This window comes from Pelecanus crispus, chromosome 6 (genome assembly GCF_030463565.1).
Source record: "Pelecanus crispus isolate bPelCri1 chromosome 6, bPelCri1.pri, whole genome shotgun sequence".
Taxonomy (NCBI): domain Eukaryota; kingdom Metazoa; phylum Chordata; class Aves; order Pelecaniformes; family Pelecanidae; genus Pelecanus; species Pelecanus crispus.
In genome coordinates, this window is record NC_134648.1 from 54,042,144 (window position 1) to 54,069,857 (window position 27,714).

The following is a 27,714-nucleotide window of genomic DNA, read 5'->3' on the forward strand; positions in this document are numbered from 1 at the left end:
TTCAACTTTATTAAATTACACTCAAAGAAACATATAAAGAGGACAGGTAACTGAGTAACACTCATACAAACGGAGATAGCATAATCAACTATTTTTGTGATTTCTCATGAACTCACAAAGCCCTAATTGCATGCTCTTAGGTTAATTTCTTTTTACAAAAATACAAACATACCTACTTGCCCAGTTGCCACTATGTTGGTAAACTTGGGGTGCTGATTTACAGTGAGGCACAAAATATCATCATTGTGTTCCTGGTAAAAAGACTGAGAGCCTGAAAAAAAAAGGTCCAACTTTAATTAAAACTTTCATACACACCCAGACGTGGTTAATGTTTGAAAGTTTTATAGTATTTGTAAGAAAGCAGCATTACGGTGATGTTGCAGTTTGGAGCTTAAAGCCAGGAAACAGAGACTCCTAATCTTTTATCTGGATTTTAGTACATAGCACTCAATAGTGTGGTGGTGCCCCCCAGGCCACTCTGAGATCCCAGGATAAGCCCTGCTGTGCTGTTATCTTGGTCACAAGTGCAGCGACTTGGGGGTCAGACGCTCCCTGTCCCCACCTGGGCCATCTGCTGCCTGAATGGTATACCAGACTGACTCAGCATGAATTGTGGCCGGAATGTAAAATACTGACCAAAGCCAATCATCTCGAGGTCCTATAATAGCGATCCAAAAGGGGAGACCTTGCAAGCTCTGCGGGACCGCAGCGGCTGTGCGACCCAGCATCTCCCCCTGAGCCGGGACGCCCTCTCAGGGTAGGTTTTGCGAGGACTGAAGGATCGTCCGCTCGACAATTTCATGAGGGACTCAAAGGTCTGATTTCATGAGGTTGATGACTGCCAGCACGTAAAAGCAAGTATTCATGAAACTCACAAAAAGGGAAATTTTAATCATAGTTTAAACTTGGTGGGTGTGCGTGTGTGTGTGCAATTCGACTCAGAACTGTCTGTCTGTCCTGAGTGTCTATGTGATTTGATTTAGAGCTGTTTGTCAGTCAGTCTGTGCGTGATTTGATTTAAAACCTCATCTGTGTGTGCAACCCTGCTGTAAGTTTTCGGCGATCCTTGCCATTCTCGAATCTTTAGCTAAGTCGCTATTCCGACCGTAACAAATTCCATCGAATTGCTCTTTTAAATTGGGCTGATGTTTAAGTGTTGCTAAGAATTACACAACCTAATTTTGTGATCTATCTCAAAAATATTAATAAATCTTAAATTGCTGCTAAACCAAAGCCACGTAAAAAAAAAAATCATATTTGCGACAAAGAACTGTGAACTATTCCCCTCAAGTTTTCTACATCAAGTTGCTTAAATATCACGGAAACAAATGGCATTGTGTTATTCTTTAAAAGGTCTAAGTTATCTAAACTAAACTGGTTATCGGGAATGAATGTATGCGATACAGAGGACTGCAAGGCAAACCAAATAAAAAAAATAATTAACTTATTCTTAGAAAAAACACTAAACAACTACAATGACCCACTGGTCAGCTGTTTTAGTTTCTGTGATAATTTAAAAAGCAAATTTCAGAAAGCTAATACCAAAATAATCAAATCTTTACTTTCTTCAAAATAGTCAGCAGAAAGATTTCCATATATTTAGTTTGCTTACGCAGCTATTACGAATCATCTCTACAGACTGAATTTTCAGCAACAAGTAATAATAATTTTCTCATATACTTATATAAGATTTAAAGCATACCAGTAACTTCATAAACTGTAACTCCACGTATGTGAATAAACATTTTTCTTCAAGTGGGTTTTTCTCCTACCTGTTGCCACATTATACAAGATCCCAATAGACGCAGTATGATATATTACATCAGCACCATCGTTCAAATAGTGCACATTGTTTCTGCAGTCCTTAGCCTCGGTACCCAAATACCAGCTCCAAAATTAGGTCCTAAAAAAGATATTTACATCTATTAGATACTCAAAACCTTAAAGCAGTTATGAACTTCACAATCTTTTCCAGGATATTATTTTTCAACTATGTCTTTACGCAGTAAAAGCAGTTTAAACAATGTCTCAAACCAACAGAAACGGAGATCCTACCTACCCTGTCAGCTTACGTTGGTGCTCACTCTTGCCATACACAGTCATAATCATCCTATCAGCTCTGTTTGGTGGATGCTGTAGAATATTTATATGTGTATACACCACACATATATACACACAGAGATACTCATACACATGTATTTAAATAAATATATTACAGTGATCCAAGAAGAACACAGCTCTTTTCATGCAGAAGATACCACATTAGTCCACAATTTAATTCCAGCTGGCAATTAAGAAAGCTGAATCACAGCCTAAAACTTCTAGAACACTGACGGCAAACAGCCATTTGTTATGCTCCACCAAACGTTTTGTTTCATGTACTAAAAAATATTTCAGCTGACTGAAGAACTGTCTTTTTCAGGGTTAAATGAAATTTCCACTTCAGATTAATCAAAGTGGGTATATTTATTTGCTTTGGCCATGTAATAAAAAAAACCAGCTACCTGAGCTAAAGGCATGATTAATAGATTTTTTTTTTTAAATTATTTTATTTTTAAAACTGTTAACAATGATGAATTTTAAACAAAGGCTTAAAATAAATTTTAAAAAATTTTGCAGTAAAAGATGCTTAGTTTTTTATTAGTGATGATACACCCATTAACAATCCAGTTATCTAAACAGGACATATTGCTTTCCCACACCACTGCATTTAAAAGGTTTTATTGTTATTAAGAATTAAGTTGTGCTCCATTTTGTTTGCAGGAAAAAGTAATATCAGCTTTTTTGGATTTACAAAAAAAAAAATTCTCCCCCATTTTTTTGCTATTTACTCACTATTGAATATTCTTTCTCCGATATATTTTAAATGAAACAAACATTTAGTGTACCCACAAATATGTCAGTTCATGGCAAAAAAAATATCCTAAAAGGAGAGGAAGAACAGGAGGAGATCAGTGTTTTTCTTACCTCTATAGGTCTCTTTTTTTTCCCAACATTATTTGTCTGAAGTTTTTCAGGCTGTGGCAATGCCCTACTAACTGGTGGTCTGAAATAAAGAACTGTGAATAAGAGAAGGCTGTCCGTCACCCATTCCATACTAACACAGTACCTTCCAACCTGCTACTGCGTATGGAAAACTTATAGCCCTATCCTGCTTAACTGATATTTGTATTCATCTTTAAAAGAAATACCTCTGTCGGGGGGGGGGGGGGGGGGGGGAGGGCGGAAACCAAACCCACCTTTGTTTAACATGCTAGGTTTTCTGACAATTCTTCAACAATCCACGAGTTTAATGCAAAAGCTTGTTTTACAATGAATGATCACTAATATAATATTCTGAGCTTTTTCATGCTATATTGTTACGGTACTTCCATCTTCTCTGCCTCAATTTTTACTGGATAAACTTTAAGGCTTACAGGATTAATCTAAATACTTGAGATAATAATTCCTGTCCCCACATGCCTTCAGTAGGCCCTAACTTTTCTTATTTTTATAATAGTTTGTAAAGAACCCCAGGCACTCCTGCCCATTCACTCTTACATCAACAGAAACAAGTTTAGCTGGAAGTATCAAGGCTTAGTTGGAAGTAAACCATCACCATGCAAATGCATGAATATTAGCCATAACTTATGTTCCACTGTTCTGAATAGTCCAGATTTAATTAAGAAATCTTAACGAGAAATATTTGTAACATAGCTTTCAGATTATGTTCAACTGTTCATATACAAAGAAACATAAAAGCAAATAAATTTTATCTATCAAAATTAGGCATTTATTTCTAGTAATGTGCAGAAGCATTGGTTATTGATTCTATATATACAGCATATGTGGCCACAAAAAGAAACCCATAAGTTTGAACCTGAAGAGGTACAATTCATTTAAAAATAAATTCTACGAATAGATTCAATGAAATGCAGATGATTTAATCCAGTGGGCAGTGTGACAAACTAATACCATACAAAGCAACAGGTCAGCTCTCTTTCCTACTCCCTTTTTAGTATGAAGTACTTTTAATTCCATCTCTGCTCTTGAATGATGACTCTGATGCAAAATAATCACCGTGTCTTTTCTAAGAACAACAGACTATGACTTGTTCGTACAGTGTATATTTTGAACTACATTCAAAAAGTACTTTTTTCAGTTATTCAAATAAAATACCATTTTCTGAGCTTTATTCCTCCATTTTCCCTGCCTAATTTTAGTACAATTTATAGATTGATGTCGTATCACCAATCAAGAGATTTGTACATACTATAATGCAAATTATACTGCAAGTATAAACTGTGTTCTGAGACACTTCAGTTACTTCCTTTATGCTTAGAAGCCTGTAAAGTACCTATGGAAAAAAAAAATTACAAAAGAAAAATCTGTCTGGTAAAGAAGTCTGTCAGATGCCTGGATCACCCAAACATGATCAAGTTTAATAGAACTGGCTATTGTGTTAGATAGGGCCAGAGGTAGGTACTTCAAATGTTTAATACTGCATCATAAATTTAGATTTTATTAAATGTAAAATCTTTACAATAGAAAATCCAAATCCAGATCTAAAAATAAATATTGCTACTTTACACTGGATAGTTAACACAATGAGTCTTTTCACAGGGAGGGAATATGGGCTGTATTAAACAAATTCTTATCATAGCAAAGTATGAAATAATTTCAAGTTAGAAAGAAAATTCAAGGCATGAAGAAAAATAACTAAGGCTCATAGTTCATATTCATTCATAAATAAATGCAAATTAAAACAGAGAACACTAGCTGAAGTATTGAGAAAGACTTTTATAATTTCACAAACAATGGTAGTCTAACACTTGGTTTTTGCTACTCCAAATTTATCACTCGTGGAAAACAGACTTTCTGAAAGCACTTCAGTGATACAGAGAATAAATACCTGCCCTTATTCATGCAAGTAAACGAAGAGACAGAAACTAATACAGCCCAGGTCCAATTAAAATTTGCTGGAGGGACAGCGGGGAAATCAGACAGCTTCATCAAACATCTGAGGTAAATTTATGTTAAGATTCCCTCTTCTCTCGTAAAGAACAACTTTTTTTTCCAGTGTCTTTTTTGAAATGGTCACACTGACCTCCCAAAATATTAACAAATAAAGCTTTGTTTGGGTTTTGGAGTGGTGGGGTTTTTTTGCATACGAATATAAGTACTGCTTAAAACTGAACAAATCCTAGTGCTTACAATCTCTGAAGTTATATGGCAATATAATAACCAGTTCTCTGCCTGTGCAATCAAAAGAATGAACATGGTTAACAAGTTAAATGAATTGCACGTACCCATGATTATACATTTCCTGTTATTTTATGGCTAAGAATTATAGTTATTGAAATATATATAATACCCGATTTGTGTAACAGGTTAATGATATTAAGAGTTGCTAATCAATTTTTTTCCTACCTACATTTTATTACTTTGAATTATAACTAAAGCTCCTTAATTCCTTTGATACCTCTGTAATTGCTGCTCATTTATTAGGTAACTAGGAGCACACTCATGAATGCAAGAAGTTCCTTAAAAAACACTTATACAAAAGTGGTTCCTTAAAAAACACTTACATAATGTCGACTTTAAATCCTTTTTTAAATTAAGCAAACACAACATGTACCTTTCTCTTTTCAAACATGGAAATCAGGAACAATGCTGAAGTACTGAAAATTGAAAAATTGTATACCAACAGTGATTCTGTTGGTCCTAACCATTAGTTTCCCCAAGAATCAGAAAGGGGGAGAAAGAGAGCAACCTATAATAAATAGTATCAATGTTCACTAGTTTTCCACTATCATGTTACCTTCTCTTATCCCATGTAGCAGCTATAAAATCAAACAGCAAGTACTGTAGGGAGTATTGCAGGTATTGCAGAAATGTGAGACTGGCATGCTGTTTGTTGTGCATGCTGCCTCTACTGGCATGTTGTAGAACTCAAAAAGGCTTCCGGAGAAAAACAAATCCAGCTGTCAATGACATTAAGGACTAAAAAGAAAATCACAATGCCACCTTATTCAGCTGTGAAGCATCAACCCCAAGACATGACTGACAGCCTACACACATACCAGCAGAAAAAAATCCAAACCTTCTTGAAGAAAGTAGAAAAAGATACACTCCTCTTACCGTTCCAGAGAGCCTTCCTAGCTGAGAGAGAAGCATAATTTCTGTTGCTTTTCAGACAGCAAGGAAATTTTTAAATGTACCTTCCTTTAGATTACAGTGCAGCCAGCACATGGAACAAGAATGTCAGATTCTAGAACTAGTAATCTTGAATTTCTCTACTACTTTGAACAGCAGACTAAGAAGCATACCAGTAATTAATGCCACTCTTTAAAAAAATAAAGAAATCTATGAAAAGTAGCACAAGAGCAAATGAAGATTTCAGATCAAAGACAGGGGACTACTATGTAGTAGTTACCACCAAAAAACCCAACCTGATCTGAAGCAAGAAGTCCAAACTGTAGGGAACTGAGTCCAATTTTCTTAGGACAATTCTTAACAATCTATCCATAAAAATATTTTTATGCCCATCTCCATTTAGAGCTTCTAGGAAGAAAAATGGCATTCCCAGAAACGCTATTATTTAGGATGAACAGTGTACGTTTATCAGTTGTCAGAGGCCAGTGCTGTTTGACTGTTGTTGTAAAGATACATAAAAATCAGAGACTGAGGGAAGACTGCATAGGTCAGGGGAGATTCAATGAAATAAAAAGGATACATCTAAAATAGCAGAGGAAACCCCTGTAATTATGTATTTGAGGTAAAGAAAATGAAAAGTAGGTTCAACAGGTTTTTCCCTGGGGCAGGACACACACACACAGCCCCCACAAAACCAAACCATCTTAATAGCAGTAGCAAACTTGATGACCCTGGGTCATCCAGACAGGTCTGGAGTAGAAGTGAGTGACAATGCTGGTGCTGAGCTGGCAGGCAGCATGCAAGGGCTGCAGGCTCCATCGCTGGAAGTCGGTCCAGCTTTACAGATGGGGGTAGGGGAAGATTGAGCAAAACTGCCCAATCCACCTCCTGCTCACTCCAGCATGCTTCCAAATATGTTGTATTTTTAATTTCAGATTTGTCATGGACAATCCAGCTAGTCTTATTACTGTTGCTCTAGAAATTGATAAAACACAGCATAAAGAGCCCCCCTTCTTCCACTCATCACACTCACATTTGACACAGAGCACTCAAGCTCATTTCTCCCCCCCCCATTTCATTTATGTACCTGAAAGATGGAGGGAAAAGTGAGTTAGAGAAAAAAAGCAGAAAAATTAAATAGAGCAGGAGAGCATATCTAGTTTCATGAAAGCAGTAAAAACTGAAAGGACACGGTGCTGGCACAGGTTTATGTTACTGGAACTGAACTGACTGGAAGTGAAGATTTCTCTGCTGCTTGGATCTAGAATGTGGCATTTTTGTAACATCTGCTGTCTGCTAATCCCTTGTGATAGAATGGGAGAAGAGGTAAAACAATCTCACATTACAACTGCTTGAAACAACCATCTATACTTAAAGGCTGTACAGATAAACAGATACAAATACAGGTTGAAATCCATCCTTAGCCTATCATTAGAGTACATTTACATTTGTACATTACCATATAAAAGAATAAAGTAATTGTACATTGGCCAATAAAACTTGACAATTTATACTCAGCTATGTTATCTCACAGGTCACCTAAACAATTTATAGAAGTGCTCATCTATGAAAGACTAATTCTATACTGATTCAGAGCAGTGGAACTGCATGCAAATTACAAGCACATATGTATTTTTTCCCAATTAAGTTTCAAGATGACAACTTGTGCATTTAAAAGCAGGAATGTTGAAGGACACCAGAATACATTTTCCTAGTGCTTTTTTTAAAGGTGCAAAAGCTAAAGATATTTTTCATTTGCTATTTAATGTGCAGGAAAGTGACTAATGGCATATATAACACACAGTGGTCATACACCTGCATCTCTAACTGGCTGCATGCTCAAAAACTGTGCGCAAAAGATGGGAAAGAGAGCATGAATAACATTTTGGGGTGAATGCATATATGGATGGGGTCAGTTTGAACATGTGCAAGGAGAGTTCCAGCCATCTATCACTGGGGAAATAAATATCTTAATATTGGTACTTTATTTTTCAACATGAAAATAGAATCAGTATATATATTTTAATATTACTTGCTATGAGACTATAAAAATGGAATACAAGCATTGTGAAGTAGTTTGTGAAACAAAGAAATCCCTTTCTCATGGTTTAGACATAGTTGCAATATCTGATACTGATACAACAACATCATAGAAGACAACATGGGTATTTCACTCCCTATTTTTATTACTGACACTGAGTTTCTGAAGTTATTAACACAACAAGGCAGGGTCTTCTGTGGTTAATATAAACTGCCATGAATTCTTTGAGTTCCATGGTAACTTATGACAATTTCAATTACAATATTTATTTCTGTTTTAAAAATCCAAGTGTTATTTTGGGCATGATTTCATAGAGCAAATTAGAGCTGTTTGTACAAAAAAAGAAGTCCCCTCCTGTGAGGGTCACCGTAGCTGCACCTTGTACTTTGGGGACTTGCAGAGAACTTAGCGGTTGATTTTGCACTAGCCTTCAGCATGAAGCAACTTTCATTGCCCTCCCCAAAAGGTGCTGGCAAGCATGAAGTAGAGAATTAATTTTAAAAGTAAGGAGGAGTTCTTTCCATTCACTCTTGGTAAGATTTTCAAAGTCACTTGTGAAACTTTAGAGTTCTGATTTCCATTACAAGATAATGAAACCTGGTAGTTTTTAAATACTGCTTCTTGACAATGATTAGCCGTAATTATTTTAATATGTCCTATGAGTAGTAAGTGCCACTTTGTATGGACCAATGTGTATGCAAATTTAGCAACATGGACACCCTGACATCTCAGGTGAGACTGTCGCATCAAATGTAAAACAATCCACCTTTGAGGTGGATAGCTGCCCACTAGGGACTGGAGAGAGTGCTAATCTCCATATTTTAATAAATATTGAAAAATATTATTTGTAAAACATAGGTAAGTTTAATGGTCCATGTAGTTAATTTTATATTGGTAGGCAAATAAATATCTAGCTTATTGTATGGAACAGAACTACAACGAATACATATACATTTAAAATTCGTAATACAGCAGTATTCTGAAGAGTGATAGGTGCATGGTATAGCACCCAACATGACAGATGGCTTTTTAAGGAAAATGGGAGATGATTGTAAAACATGGACTAGATAGCAAAATAAAAGCATTACCTGGAACCTCTTTTCAGCAGCAGGTGGGAAAGAGAAAAGGATTACTTATACAAGTTTTGCTGAAAGCTAGGTGTCAGTGAATCATTCATGGAAAGAATTATTATTGACTTTCTGGTTTGTTTACTTCTTTTTACAACAAGGGGATTATTCACAACTTCATAGGTTATGTAAATCTATTATTTGCACAGAAAACTCCCATTCACTTAAACCAGAATTATGAACATGTGTTGGCATGAGAATACAATTCTTAGCAATGATTCCTACTGTAAACAGAGAAAGAAAGCAGAAGCAGACCCAAAAACCTCTGAAGTATATCAAGTGTTTAAAGAGTTGGCAAACACCTGAATTACTCAAAGAAAGGTTTTGCAGGTTTAGCTTCCCAAAATGAGCTGATGGATAGAAGTCAACTCACTATTATGAACAGATGTTCAAGTTCACTCATAAAAATACATTGTTATACTAAAATACAATTATCTCAGCTAGTCAAAATGTGTGGGGTACTGAGCACTGCTGATATATACTGTTTTTTCATGATAATTTAATTCAGTTTATGGTGACTGAAGATATTTGGGCGTCTGTTTCACAAATTTGTTGCACTGGATGGGTTTTCTCAGTCACGCATGACACATACTCCTATACTTTGACTAGCAAAAAATCATTATTAACCATCAGAATATATGGGCATGTACAGATTATTTCCTGATATCTGCACTGTGCATGGGCACTTTTCATCAGTCTGATTAGCGGGTACACTTCCTTTGTTTTGATTTGCTTTTCTTTTAAGAAATACCAAGCAATTCCACTGCAGCAAAGACACTAGTTATCAGTCTTTTTCACTTATAGGTGAAGCAAAAACAATTTCTCTCTCATCTGTTAGGGGAAACTTTCCAAAAAATTAAGAAAACAGTGTTACCAACTTACAAATGGATTTTTTTTTTTCCCCAAATGAAAATAAATCTGTTTTACTGAATCTCTTCTAATTAGTTCCAACTTTATTCTGCAACGCAAGACTGATGCACTATTTCTTCATACATGAAACAGCTAAACCATTTCTCCCAATAAAATTCAAATACATCTTGAACAGGTTTTACAGTCAATAACATGCAATTCTTCAAGGACTACAGAATTCAAATACCTTCAGGTATTTTTCAGAATAAGCACTATGCAGGGGAAATGCGAGTTTCTCCAAGAATGGATCACAGTTCTCTCACAATTTTCCTGTGTACACTGAACCAAACTTTCACACAGTCAGAGGAAAAATTTTAGCTTTCATTTGGCAGTTTCAATTCTTTAATCTGCAGTTCCACTTTTGCAATCTCATGATTTAAGTATGGAACAAGATTTTCCACATGGACTGCATGTGACATATCTAATTATTAGCTGGTAAATATTTACATATATGGAGATATGATAGAATGTCTAATTGGTACAAGGCAGATTTCATAAAAGACTTAGGTGCTCTCTTCATCACTGAACTATGTGAGATGTATTTGGAGCTGTACTCAACTTATCTACCAATACGCCTGTGTTTCAGTTATCCTTTTCTTGAGGTCTTCAATAAATGCATATTGTTCACATAACTTCTTAGGTTCTGTTGATAAAGTCAGTCTACACAGATCATAACCCGAATACAAATCTTGCAACCCTCATCACTGGGCCATGCTGTTGTTCCTCTAGACGCTTCTTTCCTGGTCATACCTGATTATTTTAGTTGCAAAATTAATAGTTTTTTTCCCTTCCATTCAAAACTGGAGATGATTTGGTAAACCTTGATACTTTGGTAACTGGCTTTTTGATTTCCTCAAAGACATGAGTTAGCTCAGCTTTGGGAGGAAAAAATAATTACCTCAAACTGGTAAAGGTAGACCATTCCTTTCCATAATGTTGTTCTAGTCTATCGCTAGTGCTCAGAGACACAGTAATACAAGTAACTAATGATTCTTCCTTGTGAAGAATGAAATCTCTAGAAATTTCAGCGTTTTCAATCTCAAGGTTAATGCCCTGCAATAATGTACATGCCGATGTGCAGAAATTGATTCACAGAAAGGTTAGCTTCAAAAAGCCCTGCCTTCTTTCTAAAACCGTTAAAAAAAAAGTTAAATTAAATTTAAACTTTCCTGTAATCTAATTTATTCTGCAAACAGGGTGAAAAGAGAGAGGGAAAAAGCTGCTAATAGAAAGTCCCTTGCTATAATTTTTGATTCCTGGCTTCTCCCTTCCCAAATCACACAGCTTGACAGAGCGAAAAGAGAGGATAAAGCTGATTTTTTACAAAAAGAACTTTGGAATTTGTGCTATTTACATTCATATCACAAGTCACTAGACTGGCAAGCAGAAAAATCTAATTGCATTCCATCCATTTATCCAAAACATATGGAAGATGTTTGTATAAAAATCTCTGAATTTCAGTGGCAATTACAAGGTGATAATTGTGAGGTTCAGATACAGGAAGACTCATTTCAGTCGCTTCCTCCCTCTCTCACCCCCTTGGAAATATAATTTAGATTTAGTTGCTGTCTGTATCAGGTAAAAAAAAAAAAAACACACCACACTTCTGGATCAGTAAAGGACTAGTTTGTAAATATTTATTAGTTCCCTTCCCATTATGAATATACAAGGATCTAAAATAGGTTATGTATTTTTGCATATTCCTTCCACTCACAAACAAAATCCTCAAGACAAAAAAAAATTTAAAAAAACATTTGGAAGCAATTTTGCCACAATGCCTGTTTTTGAATTGCATCTGGGAGTGGATGCAGAGCATCTAAAGAATTTTCAAAAGATAGAAAACACTGGGATCTCAGCATGTGGTCTGAGTAATGATACGTATTAAGAAAACAGGATAGTGATGACTATGAGAGACAAACTCTTTCAGAGGTTTTAGTTGCAAAATCTTTAGTTGCAAAAGTTGCAAATCTTTAGTATGGTAAATTTATGGTGAAAAATTAAACCAGAATTCCTGGTTGTTTAGTTTTGAGATCTCTTGGTCCAGTCATTCTGATCTAAGGTACATTAATCACAGCATCCTCCCTTTGACAGTGACAAATAATGAACACTTCAGGGAGTATAAGAACAGAATAACAATAGAGTGATAGCTTCCAGATTCTTCTCCCAACCTCCAGTGATTTAAAGTTCAGGGAGTAGCTAAGCCAGAAGTGTTTTCAAAACTAACCATCCATGATGGATTTTTCTTCTGAGCAATCTACCTAGCACAAAAACATACTAGGAGAGAACTTTCAGTAAAGGATAGAGCCACTTTAGACACACAGTAGACATCTTTTCACATAAAAATACTATCTTGTAATAGTACTATTCAGAGATTATATATAATTCAAATTATAGACATAAGTGCTGCCTCACAGCAAATGCCATTTTGTGTTTTCAATAGAAGTTAAAATAAGTATTCCAATGTCAATGATATATTACGGTAATTCTACGACTAGAGAATGGCATATCATTAGTAGAGGTAGCCTTAAACGACACTGCAAGCAGACCTTAAACCAATTGAATCTGAATGAAATCTTGAGTTCTAGCATCCATAAGTTGTTCGAAAAACGTGCCTGAAATTTGTTTAACATATTCCTATTCAACATACCAACTTTTACAGCACTAGCATCTCTTCAAAAAATACCTGTCCCGCTAACTTCTAAAAGAAAGCTAAAACTAACTTTCAGACTTATCAACTCTAGCCAACAGTCTGCTGATTTTTTCAAATCATTGTATCATATAATGAAGTAATGCTGATTTAAGACTTGGAAAGAAAGTCTCTAAAGCAACTTTTTAAATTTCAAAACTTCCAATAAAGTGAACATTCCTGTATGGGTACCTAGAAGAGCAAAGAAAAATAATGGTTTTCAAATACACAATCAAAAGCAAGCTGAAATAGCTTTGAAGCTAACACAGTCTTGTAGGTCTTCCATCTACATTTTTCCTTACTGTCCCAAAACAAAGACCAAACACTACCACTGCCATGCTACCATTTCGCTTCGTTCTCAGCATCAGTGGGCCATATTACAATGACTTACTGCCAGCTGTATTCTTTTATAGCTTGCATCTTCTGGTCATGTGTGCTCTCTAGTACTAGAGCCCACTAACCCAGTTGCCTTTTAATTATGGGAACTGTGCAATAAAACTGCAAACGGTTATGCCTGAAAGCTCAGGCTCGGTGTGCAGCAAACTATTTCTTCCATTCACCTCTAAATACTTATTTATGACATGTATTGTTTTCTTCTTCAACTGTCTCAAGCAGTAGATAGAACAGACCTAAACATTTAAGGCTTCAAAAATATTTACCTTATTATTTTCTTTCAAATACTGAATTGCTTAGATAAGACTGTTACCAAAAAAAGGCGTCCCAGAAAAAATGGGGAAAATCATGTTTGTCTTGAAGGAAAAAATAAAGGCAGTGCTGCCTAGAAGTACGAGTTGATGCAACTCGTATCTCAAGCTAATGTGTTAGCCATAAAAATGGTTAAGACACAGAAATGTCTGTTGCTCCTAGTAAAACTGTGCTTTTGTGAAGGGGAAAACATTTTTTTTTTAACTTCTGCTTTTGCAAGGAGAAAAAGTAATTTATGAGCAAAAACCGAAATTGAGAACAGAACACTACCTCTGTTGGAGAGCAAAAATAATCCTTTGATCAGATTCACCTTCTGGGAATTGCATTTACATTTTCAATTAAGGGTCACTGGAAGAAAATGATAATGCTACACCAAAAGCAGAATCCCATGTTCCATACTTCACAAAGAAGTTACCTACCCACCAGACTGCAGTGTTTTGCAGCCTCTTTTGCTTATTCTCCCTTTCTGACCCTAGGGATTCTTTCATTCCTTTCTGCAGAGCGTTAGCAAAAAGGAGTGACACTCTTTTGACCCACCTGGTGATGTGTATTTGAATTTTTGATGGACTAATTGGCCTATAACTCTGATTTCCTACATCATCCTACTACTTACAACATAAAAGGTGAGATCAACTTAACCTTTCTAAAAATCGTATTCCTTCTATATAGAGGGAACTTCGCTACTCAGCTAGTGTTTATGAATTCCATTTCAGCTGTCAGGTACAACACTCCTAAGTACCAACTGCATTTTCTGTATGGTCTTTAAAGTCTTTATTGGAGTTATCTCTGTCTTCTCCCACAGGGAATTAAACTCTTCCTACACTCAATAGTAAAAGAGATTTAGATACTTTCTGATAAGGAATCTCCTTCATACACAGAGTCAAAATTACTTGAAAGACATTCTCAGAAGCACATTCTACACTGGTGTGTACCTGTGATCCTGAGAATACACGGATTCCAATAAAGTGATACTACAAGAAACGTATCTCTTCTAATGTTTGGCAGTCAATATGACAAGCCTACGCATAACATGGAATGCCACAGATGTACTACCCACACTCTGAGCAGTACACCCAAACACCCTGTAAATGAACAAACACAGAAGAAAAGCCTATTATAAGTTATACACACTCTGTGTAACATATACAGAAACATTGACTTTTCAGATATACGTTTTTTAAAAGCCAAAAAACAGAATTAATTTGATAAAAGTTGTTAGTGGTATGATCTAAAATTCAGATGAAGACAGTAGCTTTCTTGATTATGTCAAGTTGTCTGCAGAAGGATACACAGAGATTAACACAATTCTATCATCTGTCACCACAGGGATATGATTTCATCGTGAAAACAGGGTCTGGGTAGGTATGAGAGGGGTTCTCCTTTCTTAACCAGTGTAGGTCCAAGAGTCCTGGCAGCTCAGTCTACAAGTCTGAAGGATGGCCTACAGCCCAAGGATTTGTTGCACTACAAATGTAAGAGCATTTGTATGCATACAAAAACATATGGTTTTGAGTATGCATGTATTCTAAATAGAGTATGTGCAAAAACTCATTACCTAATGCAGGCACCTAAGCTAGCGACTCTGCATATCATATTAATGTTACGTGGAGTAGTAGCTCAGCTCCTTAAGTAGTATAGGTACATTGGTAAAATGCTGCAGCCAAGTCAATAATGCTCCTCTTGTCCCTGAAGCTTTATTAACTCCAAACACAGTGGTGCAGATGTGGTGATACTGCTCGTATAGCCACTTCAGGCATCTCTGCAACATGCTCCCTGCACTTTTTATTCCATGTTGGACCTCTGCACTAACACTGTGATATAGCCTTACAGAAGTCCACAAACAGGTGAGCTCTCTGACTATAGCTATGTAAGTCAAGCTGTTCCTTAGCCAATCCAAAGTATTGAGGAAAAGAGGATGAGATTTGATCACCTCCCCCAAATACTCTATTTAGCACCCACTCACGTCTATTCAGACTGAGAACTGGGCTTATTTTTTGTACCTTATCCCTTTTCTACCCATTAACAAGCTACTATTTAATACTAAAGAGTTAAAGCCTTCACTTCTATTTTAAAGTATAACTGCTTTCCCAAGCAGCTTAAATTATTAAAATGCATTTGATCCTGGACTTTCTGTAAATGAACTTACCTCACTACCCCCTGCCTTCACAGGAAGCAAAAGGGAAAGGAAACAAAAATAAAATAAAAATTAGTACCTATGAAAGTAGACTTACTAAAACATTTACCAGTCTTACACAATATTAACTTCAGCAGAACAGAAGTTAAAATGCATACAGTAACCATATTCTGGTTTTACTCTTCACAAAAACTTTTATTTGAAGTTTTAGGGCCCCAAACTTTCAAACAATGCAGACAATGGAATCCTTTCATGAACTTTCATGCATTTTGAATCAGAACCTAGTTACCTTATTACACAATTAATTTTATTTAATATTTTATTTGAAACTGAAAAACGAACTCACTCAGCTTCCAGAAACAATTATTGGAAGAAATACAAGAGGTTTATAATTTCATCGAAAAAAAAAATTCTTTAATCACAGCTTTCATTAACAAGACTAAATATAAATCCAAAATGTTGATACCATGCACATTATTTCTTTTCGATTTCCACATCAAATACATCTAATTAATAAACAGAATTGCATTTTCAATGCAAGACAGGAATCCACAGCTTTATATGTTCTCTCCTTCAGCAACACAGCTTGAAAACAGAAGACACCACACCAAAACTCCCACAAACGTCAGGTTGCATTTCTCAACAAGGGCATCACAGATCTGTCAGCTTCACTGCAGAAAGAGGCATATGCATCATAACAGAACTCCTCACATTCCGGCAGGAAGTTTCCAGTCTGCTCTTTCTCTATATCCTTACTCCTAATTATACTGTGTTGTGTTTTCCTCACTTCTCTCTCTTTAATACTAGTGTTCCTCAATTGCCACTGTATCGTATTAGGAATCTCTCTTTCCTTCTCCCTCACATACACTGTCCACATTGATTTTGCTGACAACAACCAACAACTTTCAGGGTCCTGTGCTCAGCTGCAGATTCTACAACAGATTATGTTCTAGTGGTTATAAAATATTTTTCTTATTTCACATCTACTTTACCTGCTGGTCTTATTCTACTCTGCTCCCCACCCCCTTCTCTTCTAAAGCATATGACAGTGAACCAAGCAATACAACCAACACTGCAAAGCAATCAACTTCATTTTCCAAGACTCATTAATAGAAACTGCAGAACCACTGTGGACAGAATTTTTCAAAGAAAGGTAGAAGTTACCTGGAGACAGAAACAATGCAAGGAGAAATTACAGCTGAATTAATCAGATTAGTTTGTTGGTGAAAACAAAAAATTGAGAGATGTCTTTCAATAAAACAATTATACAGGTTCATGCCTATAATGCCATCACTAGATGCCACTTGGTATTTAAGTTTCAAAAGGAACATATTATCAAACACCAGCAAATAGCAATTATCTCAAGAAACTCCCCAAACATAATAATACACATACATCATTTGTAGTCTTTTGTGCTCTCTGAAAAAGAGATACAGCCTAGTCCTTAGGCAAGACTCCTCTTCAGGTTTTTTTTTTCCCAAAGAAATATTTCCACTCTTTTTATATATACCCTTTTAAGATGCATATATTATTCCAATATAATTAAGTTTTACTATTAATCATCTTTTCAGATTGCTTTCTTGGCTAGAATTGTAATTTAGCAATTACCTTTCATCTAAGGTTGGCTCCTTTTGTTGCAGATGAGGCTTAATTCCAAACATTGGTCTAATGTTTGTTGATAAGGCTTTGATGGTGTAATTAATTTCATTTTCCCTTGTCACATCACTATCATAACCTAACAAAATTAGAATGAACAGTATCAAAATAAGATACCAGAAAAAAAAATTAAATCATAATTTGTGCAGCTTTCAACAATGTACTGAACTACAAGAACAATTATACCATGTATTACTAGTAACATAAATACACAACAGAAGGAAAATAGCTGGGAATAATGAACACTGTTAATAAAAGACATTCTAAGAAAAAAATTCTCTACAATATCTTTGTGGAAAAAATGATTAACAAAGATTCAAGGGACATTCAAAGCTATCCCATTTCTGCTTGGTTGACCGTAACTCAGGGTCACTAACAAAGGACCTTGCTACATAACACCTGCTGTTAAGTTCTGGAAGATTTTGGGCCAAGTTGTTCTCAATTTCAGGATGCATCCGTTAGGATGGAATCTATAGGTCCGCATAGGATTCTTACACAATGCTTAGGGACAGTCAGGCACATCAAGATGATGTTTACTATAGTAAACATGGAAAAAAGGCTAAATAGTGATAGGGTTGTTACTTACCCTCCGTTTTTTTTCAAAAAACGAGACTACTAATGCCAACTTAGTTCTTAACTCTAACTTAAATCAATAGGACCTGATGAAGAGAAACTTTTGTGGAAAAAGATGTCAATGTCTTTTCTTGTAAAGCTGAACAGAACTCTCTTTCTTTTAGAGTATTTTTGAACACATAGCTTAAGAGGGTTCTGCGTAAAGCACCAGAGCTTAGGGAAGGTTATTGGGCAAAGATGTGCTAACAGGTCACAGGCAGAAGCTGAACAAAAGATCTGAAGATTGCAATTTTTGATTCAGGAAGCTAAAGTTGACCAAGTGTCCCTGTAGGCAATTAAGTTACTTTGCGGATATAGTCTTAAATATTTTTAAGCAGAAAGACAGGGCATAAAAATTCTTTTCCAATGGATGTTTAATATGCCTCTAATATTTAAAGTGTTTCCTTGGTTATTTAGCAGATTTTAGTGAAAACTGAAGTTCTTTGTTACACAGAACTATTTAAAGAGTAGCAGTGATAGTTTAAAAATGCTTGAAGACTAAGGAATTGACAAGGAAGAAAAATTGCACTTGGGAGCAGAGAGAACAAGTTTGGAGGCTCATGAACCTTTGGAATTACAATGTGAAAAGGAAAACGTTAAGTATGGCAAAACCAACAGAAATTAGTTCTACGAAATGTCATTAACACTTTATAATTATTGATATTATGATCTTGCAATAGATTGTTCCATATATGAACATCAGTCTACCTCAGTCTACTATGCTTTCATGTTATGGAAACAGATGCTATAACATCAAGATAACTATGATCTCACACTATACAGATTTCAACATAATTCCATTAGAATTAGTGCCCAAATCTAAAATGTGATTCATGTATTTTTCTGTATAGATTTTTGGAAGTTACCTATAATTGGCACTTAATATTTTTTCATTTAAAAGATGTCAAGAGTCTTTTTATATACTCTGACTCAAAGCAGTAAGTCAAAAACTTCATTATCATTTTCTTCACAACAGTTTATCAGTCCTTTCCCTGAAATTTTACTTAACGTTTTTGAAGCATCTTCACTATTTAAGATTAAAACAATCAAATATAAAACTTGATTGTTTCTAAATTAGCAGTTTTCTATTAATAAAGTCATCCTGAGAGAGCATAATCCAGGTAGTTTTATAAATTATTACTGACCTCCATCTTCTTCAGAATCTAGATCAGACTCTTCACTGTCACACTGCCTGCTATCCCGATGTCCTTCCATCTCATAAGTCCACAACATTAAAGAAGTGTCTGCTCCTCCAACAGTGACCAACAAACTGTCATCATAGGTCCAACGGACATTTGTTACATGGGTACTGTGAGCAACATATCTCTTAAATTTTCCAAACTTTCCCTAAGAAGGGAGAATAAAAGGCACCGATCAAATTTAACCAGTCTGCTAGATAAAACTGAAATGAATTGCCAGTGTACAACATGTTCTTAACTTCTTTACAGTTTATGCTTCAGCTGTTTTGCATTTGTATGTATCACATGATTTGCCAAGTTCCTCTCCTATAGCAACTTCATGAAACATTAACCATATTTCCATACCAAGCGTGCAAGAATGTGTTTATAAACAGATTCCAGCAATAAACACTGTATCATTTTTCCTAAGAGAGAAAATAATCTAACACATTAAGAATAAAATGCACATAGAGTATTTTGAGTACATACTTGTGCATTGTTACCAACCCTAGCATGGCAAAATATTCAAAACTGAAGACTTATTTACTGATAAATATACAGGAAAACTAGAAAGGTTCTAGAAGAGCAGTAAAAATATAATGTGCTTCTGGAATGGCTTTTCTACAATGCATGATTAAATTCAATATTAAAGCTCTTCATCTCAGAGAAAAATGACCAAGGTTGGACAGAAAGAAGATCTGTGAAATCATGAGTGAAATGAAGGTGAGGGACAAATGTTCATTGTCTTCCAAAACAATAGCTTAACAGGCTAAAAACAACACTGATAAAAACCACACTGAGGATGTTAATGCTTAAGATACTATTAGACAGCGCCTGTCCCATTCCCATTCTTACAGTTTTTCATATGCATTTGCCACTGTCAGCGATAGGACACTACATGAGATGTCTCTTTAGTCTGACCTGGAACGGTCATTCTTACTAATTGCAAGTTTAATGCATTGCAAATTGCAGTGTAATATTGAATGTCTTCTTTGATCATAAGGACAAAAGTATAAAAGCACTATTTTGTTCTGAGTGATGAATTTTTACAGTTTTGAAAACGCAGTTTTATTAATCAATCTTCTCCATGAACAGCTGAAAATTACTTACTTTAGCAGGGTATCGAAAGAGTTTCACAAATCCAAAGTCATCTCCTGTGGCTAATACTTTACTATCACTAGTGAGACATGAAGCAGTTACATCTGTGACTTCACCAATTATTGGCCAGATTCCTTCACAGCAAGAGCCCAAAACACTTGTCCATGACGCCCAGCCAATCTTTTCTACCTACAAAAACAACCTGTTTGAGACAGAGGATACTTCTTCCCAGGCAGTTTTCTTCCATATTTGATTACAAGAAAAAGTCCTTACTCTGAAAGATAAGTCACATCTAAAAGATTAATATTTTAACACATTAACCGCTTATTTTCTGACAATTCAGGATTTCATTAAAGACCCTTAATTTTACCTATATTAACCTCCAGTTCCAAAACCTCTAAAAGTATTTAAAAAATTTTTGACCTTACCTGCCCTTCCACAGGCTAGAGAAAACAAATTATGTTTTTCAACACTGCCTTTTAATCTCATAGAAAATACTATTTGAAAATTATCCATTTTCACTCTCTGCCCTATGCCAATGCTTTATGCCTGAGAAAACAAATCAATATTATAGCTACAATATACTACATTTGCCTATGTATATTATGTATACTATATTGCATTGTTATGTAAAGATAGACATGAGGTCTTCCACAGCAAGGTTGGGGCTGTGGAAGGGCTATCTGCAATAGGTTTTCAAAGGTACCTAAATGGTATCAAAAGAGGCATAAGGAAGTCCACTGAGATTTTCATGAGTGTTTAACAGTCAGTCAAATGTCCATTTCTTAACAGAAGAGACAAATGTGATATGCCCTATGTATTTTATCATTCTCGGGGGGATACAGACAGTTGTATCACAACTCTAATTTGCAAACAAGTTAAGAAGGCAGTCTGTTTCCTCACCTCCAAACTAGGAATTGTCTGTTTTTTCCCACGAGGAGCTTCAAAAAACAACTGCTCTTTAGCACCAGTGTTGACTTGCAACAGCTTCCCTATAAAACATGTTACATATTGTACATTCACATCACATAGAAGATTCCATTTTACCAAAAAAAAAAAAAAAAAGAAGAAAAAAGGTTATTTTAAAATTTTTGTTGTTAACAGCATTACACAAATTATTTGTTTCTATTGGAAAAAGTTGCATACATAAACAGTGGAACTGGAAGTATGGGCTTCTGAAGATCAGAGTCCTTTGACCCCTTAAATTCACAGTCCCTCCTCTCTTTGAAAACTATAATAATGCATCACTTTTCTCTGCTGTTTATGGTTGTCCCATCAGATGGTAGACAAAATGTACTGGGTCTAATTCAGAGTTTGTTTGTGGCAACTGGCTGACCAGTTTGCATGTGCTCTTGGGACTGAGAAGCACATAGACTGCCCGGCCAATGGCTGCTTCCAAGCAGCTGACTTCTGCTTGCCTTTATACTACTTCTTTTCTGAGGGAAATTCTCATTAATGTTTCTGTTTTCTTCCTGTTTTCAAAATTCTCAGAAGCAGCTAACTTGTAACACTCTTTCAAATTAAACTGGACTGTTTCAAAAGTGATTATGTAGAGGAGTAAGAGCAGGAACTAACAGATTGAACAACTGCACTGCCTTGTTTTTCTATGAAAAAGGACTAAAGTTAGTATTCAAATTAATCACATATTTAGACCCAGGAAGATAGGAAATCCAGTCTTTCTGCTACTTTTGACAACAGCGATATGTTTTCCTGAGCTAGAGATGCAACTGCATTATGCAGTATATTATTCAAGGAGTAGAAGTCAAACAATAAACACAGAAGATGTAAAAAAAACCCCAAACAAACCAATCTGTAGAGACAATCTATTTTACTTCAAATCGCACAACTTCTAAATACATGCATAGTAGTAAAAATCATGGCTTTATATTTATTCAGATGCTGTGAGCATATTCATAAATTGAAGAAACGAATCTGTCAGTGATACCATAAATTCATACTGTAGATGTACTGTGTTTAGTCTATAATGTAATCAACCTTCCAGTAGAGATTTAGAATGAATGCTGCTTACCTCTTACATCCCAGTCCATGTGTGTGATATAGCTGGAGGCTCCCTTGCAGATTCCTACTCGTTTACTGCTCATTACATTGTAAATATCTACAAAGTTGTCACAGGATGCCACAGCTAAGTATTTTCCAGCCCCTAAAACACATCAGTAGAAAGACAAGATGTTTGCAAAAATTGTAGTGCCCTGTATATTAAACACAAGTACATTTTGGAATTTAGCAACTCAGATTTCTTTGGTTAGAGCTTGCTAATTTATACATCGTCCCCGACAGACCAATGTTCGTATCACATAATCAAAATCAGTATGAAGTAGACAACCATTACAACATTACATCTTCATAAATAAAAAAAAAACATTTGATGAAATTTTAAGCACTTATTGCACTTGGAGAGTGGTATGGCTTCGGTAACCAGAAAGTTGCATGAGAACTGGTATCAGTAATTTGCATCAAATTTCTCCTACAGAAGAGTATTTTCACTGAAGTAGTAGTATTAGTTTAGGCCACACATTTGAGTTCCTAAGTAAGAGCTACACTGTGTGAAAAAAAACTGTCCTCACTGGGAGTGCTAACCACTGTAGGGGGAAAAAGAAGAAAAAAAGACACCACCAGAACTTTCCAACACATCAGTTTCAAGCATTCTCATTAGCTAACACTAACCTCAGTGAAGAGCCAAACTTACGCAGTTTATGAAGTGGAACCCTAGAGACCTAGGGAGGCTGCTCTATGTTCATGATTTAAGATTGACTGTTGCATTCAGGAGGTTACTATATGAGCAAACTTATTCCAATAATCTCATCCTTAAATGAGCAATATAGGACTTCACACCTAATATTTTTCAAAATGTTAATATTAGTCTTGCTGACTTATTTGTTACATGTAAAAGAGTACTACAAATCTCGTACTTCTTTTATCTTTTAAAGGTTAGCTTGCTTGAACAACCTTGATACAAAAATCTGCATTTTAAATCACTTACCAGGAGAAAATCGGATCTCTGAAATAACATCTTTCCTGTGCTGGAAAGAGACTAGATCCTCCAGGGTATCTGCATTAACTATCAAAAAACTTCCATCGTTGAGACCAACAGCTAATGCTTTTCCATCAGGAGAAAAGCAGCAACATCTACCTCCTATGAGGAAGACAGAAATGGCTTTCAGGTACATTTACAGTGCATAATCCCTCTTTTGGATTTATTTTTCCAGTAGTAATGGAAAGCTATTCTTATAGTATATAGTCTAATGACATTTTTTAGGTGCTGCCAAGATAATTTCCAAGCTCTACATCTGTGATAGCACACAGAAGCTATTGGCAAATCGACAAGTACACAACCCCAGAATCTTAGATTAAATTTATTTGCATGTTAGTTGACATATGTTCTACGTTTGTAATACAGATTAATCATTATTGTCTATATTTTTTAATTTGCTCTCCTTCTTAATATCTGGTGCCTGTTGTTTGTTACCATTTGCTCTGGTAAAGAGAATACAGCTGGAAAAGACCTTTTGGACTCACAGAATCCAGTTGTTTGCTATCATGGTCACTATGTCATACAATCCTTTTAATAAACACATGAAGTTTCATTTGAAAAACAGTTTAACTTCCAATCTGAGTTTATTTATGGTCAGCTTATATAGATTTGTTTCCATGCCAGAATTTTCCATTACTGTAAATATTTTTCCCCACTATTTATTCCTCTGATTAACTTGTAGACAGTCATCCTTTATTTGGCTGACTCCACCACAAAGCTTCCCATTCATTACCCTGTAGCTCGTCTTTCTCCATACTCAACTTTCAGTTTAATTTCATTCAGCTGGACACAGATGAGAAGTTTACACCAAAAATATTCTGATTAGTCTCTTGTAAATTACATGAATACTTCAATATGTTCTGGGCAAAATACCTCACTATCACATATAATTGTCATCCTGTGACCAGCTAGAACATCCTGAGGCTTCTGCTCCTCAGTTACTCCTCAGATAAGAGATATTTTTCTTACAATTATTGAGTCTTGCCTTTATTAATTACCAAATATTATCTCATTTCCATTACTGCAGTCTGCAGAAGTATCCAGCTCTTTCTATACAGTACACAGGTGGTTTTTAAGATAGCCAAAGCACCTCAAAATGTGTCTCATCAGCATTAAGTCATCACAGTCCTTATTTTTCTGCCAAAACTACTCTTAATAATATTAATATCAGCTTTAAGACTTGAGCAGACTTCACCAACTTGAAACTTTCTTGTTTAATCCCTGCTTGTGCCAGCTCATGACTCTTCTTATATTTACTTTATCAATCCAAATCATCTTCAGCTAAGCTTCCTGTAAGGTTTGGATCAAAATGCTTTACTGAACGCCAAACAGATAAAGCCTATTGTATTCCTTTGTCTAGCAAAGCATATATATCACTAAAAGCTTGTTAAGGCCAGTTTGGTCTAATCCTAAAAAAAGTCTCCTTATATGATGTCACTTACAACAGATTTTCCATCTGTCAAAATAGGATTTAGTTATATCGTACAACGAGTCAGAATTTTATGACTACCCTCTTTCCTTGACATTCCAGATTCTTCTAAAGTTCACAAAGAAGAGAAATTCAACATTAGTTCTAAGATTTCTTCCAAAAATTTCTAGATTGGAAGTCCTCCACTGTTCAAAAAAGCTTGCAATAATATAAGCAACATGGCAGATTTATGTAATTGCCCAACTTTTATTGTAAATTCACCAACTTCAAGATTATTTGCAATTGTAACATATTAAGAACAGTATTACACAGAAATCTTTCTTACAGATTCATTAGCTTAAGGGCTACATAACTCGTGAACATCACATCAATAATTTGAGCAAAGAAAGGAATTTATTCAGTCTTGCTTTTGAAAGATTCATAATGCTAGCAAATGTCAACTGAATTTAGTTAAACATTTTTACATACTAAGCATCTTACCCTTCTTCAATTTGCGAACAGCTAACATACAATGGCTAGGAGATAAATCCCATATTCTTAAGGTTTTGTCATCACTTACAGTGGCACAAATAGGTAAATGAGGATGAGTAGCTAGACCCCAAACTTCCCCCTCCATGTGACCCTGAAAAAACACAATGAATCAGATGACTTTGTATTCTAAACTGAAATATGAAATAATACATTCAAGGAAGTTAAAAAAAAAAAAAAAAACAGAGTGAGAACATGCATATCTTTAGAGCATAATAAAGAAATATCTGAATAGAAACACAGAACACCTGGAAAAAACCTCACCCTGCTAATTAAAGTAAAAGTGCAAATTATAGTGATTAGTGCTAGAGAAAACTTTTCCCTGAGAAATAATCCTCACACACATCTATGTCAATGACACAGACAGTGGGATCGAGTGCACCCTCAGCAAGTTTCCAGATGACACCAAGCTGAGTGGTGCCGTTCACACGCCAGAAGGACGAGATGTCATCCAAAGGGACCTGGACAAGCTGGAGAGGTGGGCCTGTGTGAACCTCGTGAGGTTCAACAAGGCCAAATGCAAGGTCCTGCACCTGGGACAGGGCAAGCCCCGATATCAATACAGGCTGGGGGATGAAGAAATTGAGAGCAGCCCTGCAGAGAAGGACTTGGGGGTACTGGTAGATGAAAAGCTGGACACGAGCCAGCAATGTGCACTCATGGCCCAGAAAGCCAACCGAACCCTGGGCTGCACCAAAAGCAGCGTGGCCAGCAGGTCAAGGGAGGGGATTCTGCCCCTCTGCTCTGCTCTGGTGAGACCCCACCTGGAGCACTGCGTCCAGCTCTGGGGCCCTCAGCACAAGAAGGACATGGACCTGTTGGAGCGGGTCCAGAGGAGGGCCACCAAAATGATCCGAGGGCTGGAGCACCTCTCCTACGAGGACAGGCTGAGAGAGTTGGCGTTGTTCAGCCTGGAGAAGAGAAGGCTGTGGAGAGACCTTATTGCAGCCTTTCAGTACTTAAAGGGGGCCTGTAAGAAAGATGGGGACAATCTTTTTAGCAAGCCTGTTGTGACAGAACAAGGAGTAATGGTTTTAAACTAACAGAGAGTAGATTTAGACTGGATATAAGGAAGACATTTTTTACAATGAGGGTGGTGAAACACTGGGAGAGGTTGCCCAGAGAGGTGGTAGATGCCCCATTCCTGGAAACATTCAGGGTCAGGTTGGATGGGGCTCTGAGCAACCTGATTTAGTTGAAGATGTCCCTGCTCCCTGCAGGGGGGTTGGACTAGATGACCTCTAAAGGTCCCATCCAACCCAAACTATTCTATGATCTAGATTTTTTTCTTTACCTTAGGTTCTAATATATTCTTTAAAAAAATCTAGTTCTTTACACATTGCATTGGCCACTCAGAAGTGTGAATTGAAGATCCACAGATTTTTATTTAAGTATGAAAGAAAATAATACAATGATACGATGTAAAAAGCCTGTTTTGTAGTTAAGGCTTAAGAAATGCAGTCTGTTTGGTATGGCAAAGAAAACTGAATTTTTTTTACATAAATACAAAGAAAATCTGAAAATAAACCTCAAGAAGAACTTTTAAAAATACTAAGGGTAATTAGTACTCAGAAAAAGTTAATAAGGAATTTGGTGGAGGATCCACTGTTTCACATGCTTTTTTTCTTTTTTTTATTTTTAAACAGAAATATGATCTTCGTCTGTTTGAAAGGATGAATTTGTTGAACAATTTTGTACATGAAATTCTGTGATCTGTTTTGCTTATTAAAGAGTCATAATGGTCTAGCCTGGCATTAAAAATCTGAAGTGAACAGTTAACATGTACCTGAACCAGCAGAGTTATTGGTCCACTTTTATCCACCTCCAATATTTCACCATTCTTTGTGCCCACTAAAATATGACCATGTCCTAAAGATATGGCACGTATAGAAGGATTATCTTCTAAGAGGAGACCTGCAACATTAAAATGTTAGAAGACAGAAGATTCTCAAGTATACCTTAAAGAGGATTTTTCACACATATGCACATTACATTCTCGCTGTAGAAAAAAAATACTCAGTAGCAAACAAGTAAAAACATACTCCTGCATGGAAGAACTTACATGTTTGGATTCATTTAGGAGTATTTAGCAATTACCCAACTGACACTAATCTTTCTTCTCAGCTGAGTATCTCTGAAGTTTAATCAGCCTGACTCATTGGCAATTTTAGTGAAAAAATGTGCATGTGAAGTATATACTACTATACTGCCAGCATTTATGGTACCTTAAAATCTAGCTTTTTATTAAACAGATATGAGAATGAGATACTCTGTAGTAGAGTGTTTTAGTTAATGGGTGTTTCCAGTCATGATTTTTGAAAAGTCAAACCATATACCTTAGAACACAGCAAATGTAACTTTAAGGCCGGGGGTGGGAAGAAAAGGCTATCCAGAATGTCAAATAAGGAAAACTGTAAATCAGCA

The 27,714-nt window shown here is 35.9% G+C and overlaps 1 protein-coding gene across 1 annotated transcript in view; it reads right to left on the bottom strand.

Annotated features, from left to right (window-relative positions):
• Positions 1 to 27,714, bottom strand: part of EML5 (EMAP like 5) — a 114,152-nt gene that overhangs the window by 17,665 nt on the left and 68,773 nt on the right. Inside the window, 14 exon segments of the mRNA XM_075711926.1 lie at positions 173 to 271; positions 1,773 to 1,866; positions 1,868 to 1,903; positions 2,968 to 3,046; positions 9,265 to 9,273; positions 15,750 to 15,764; positions 17,346 to 17,472; positions 19,151 to 19,352; positions 20,294 to 20,470; positions 21,185 to 21,273; positions 22,311 to 22,442; positions 23,283 to 23,435; positions 25,243 to 25,384; positions 27,077 to 27,204. Of these exon segments, the coding sequence (XP_075568041.1) occupies positions 173 to 271; positions 1,773 to 1,866; positions 1,868 to 1,903; positions 2,968 to 3,046; positions 9,265 to 9,273; positions 15,750 to 15,764; positions 17,346 to 17,472; positions 19,151 to 19,352; positions 20,294 to 20,470; positions 21,185 to 21,273; positions 22,311 to 22,442; positions 23,283 to 23,435; positions 25,243 to 25,384; positions 27,077 to 27,204 (1,482 nt within the window).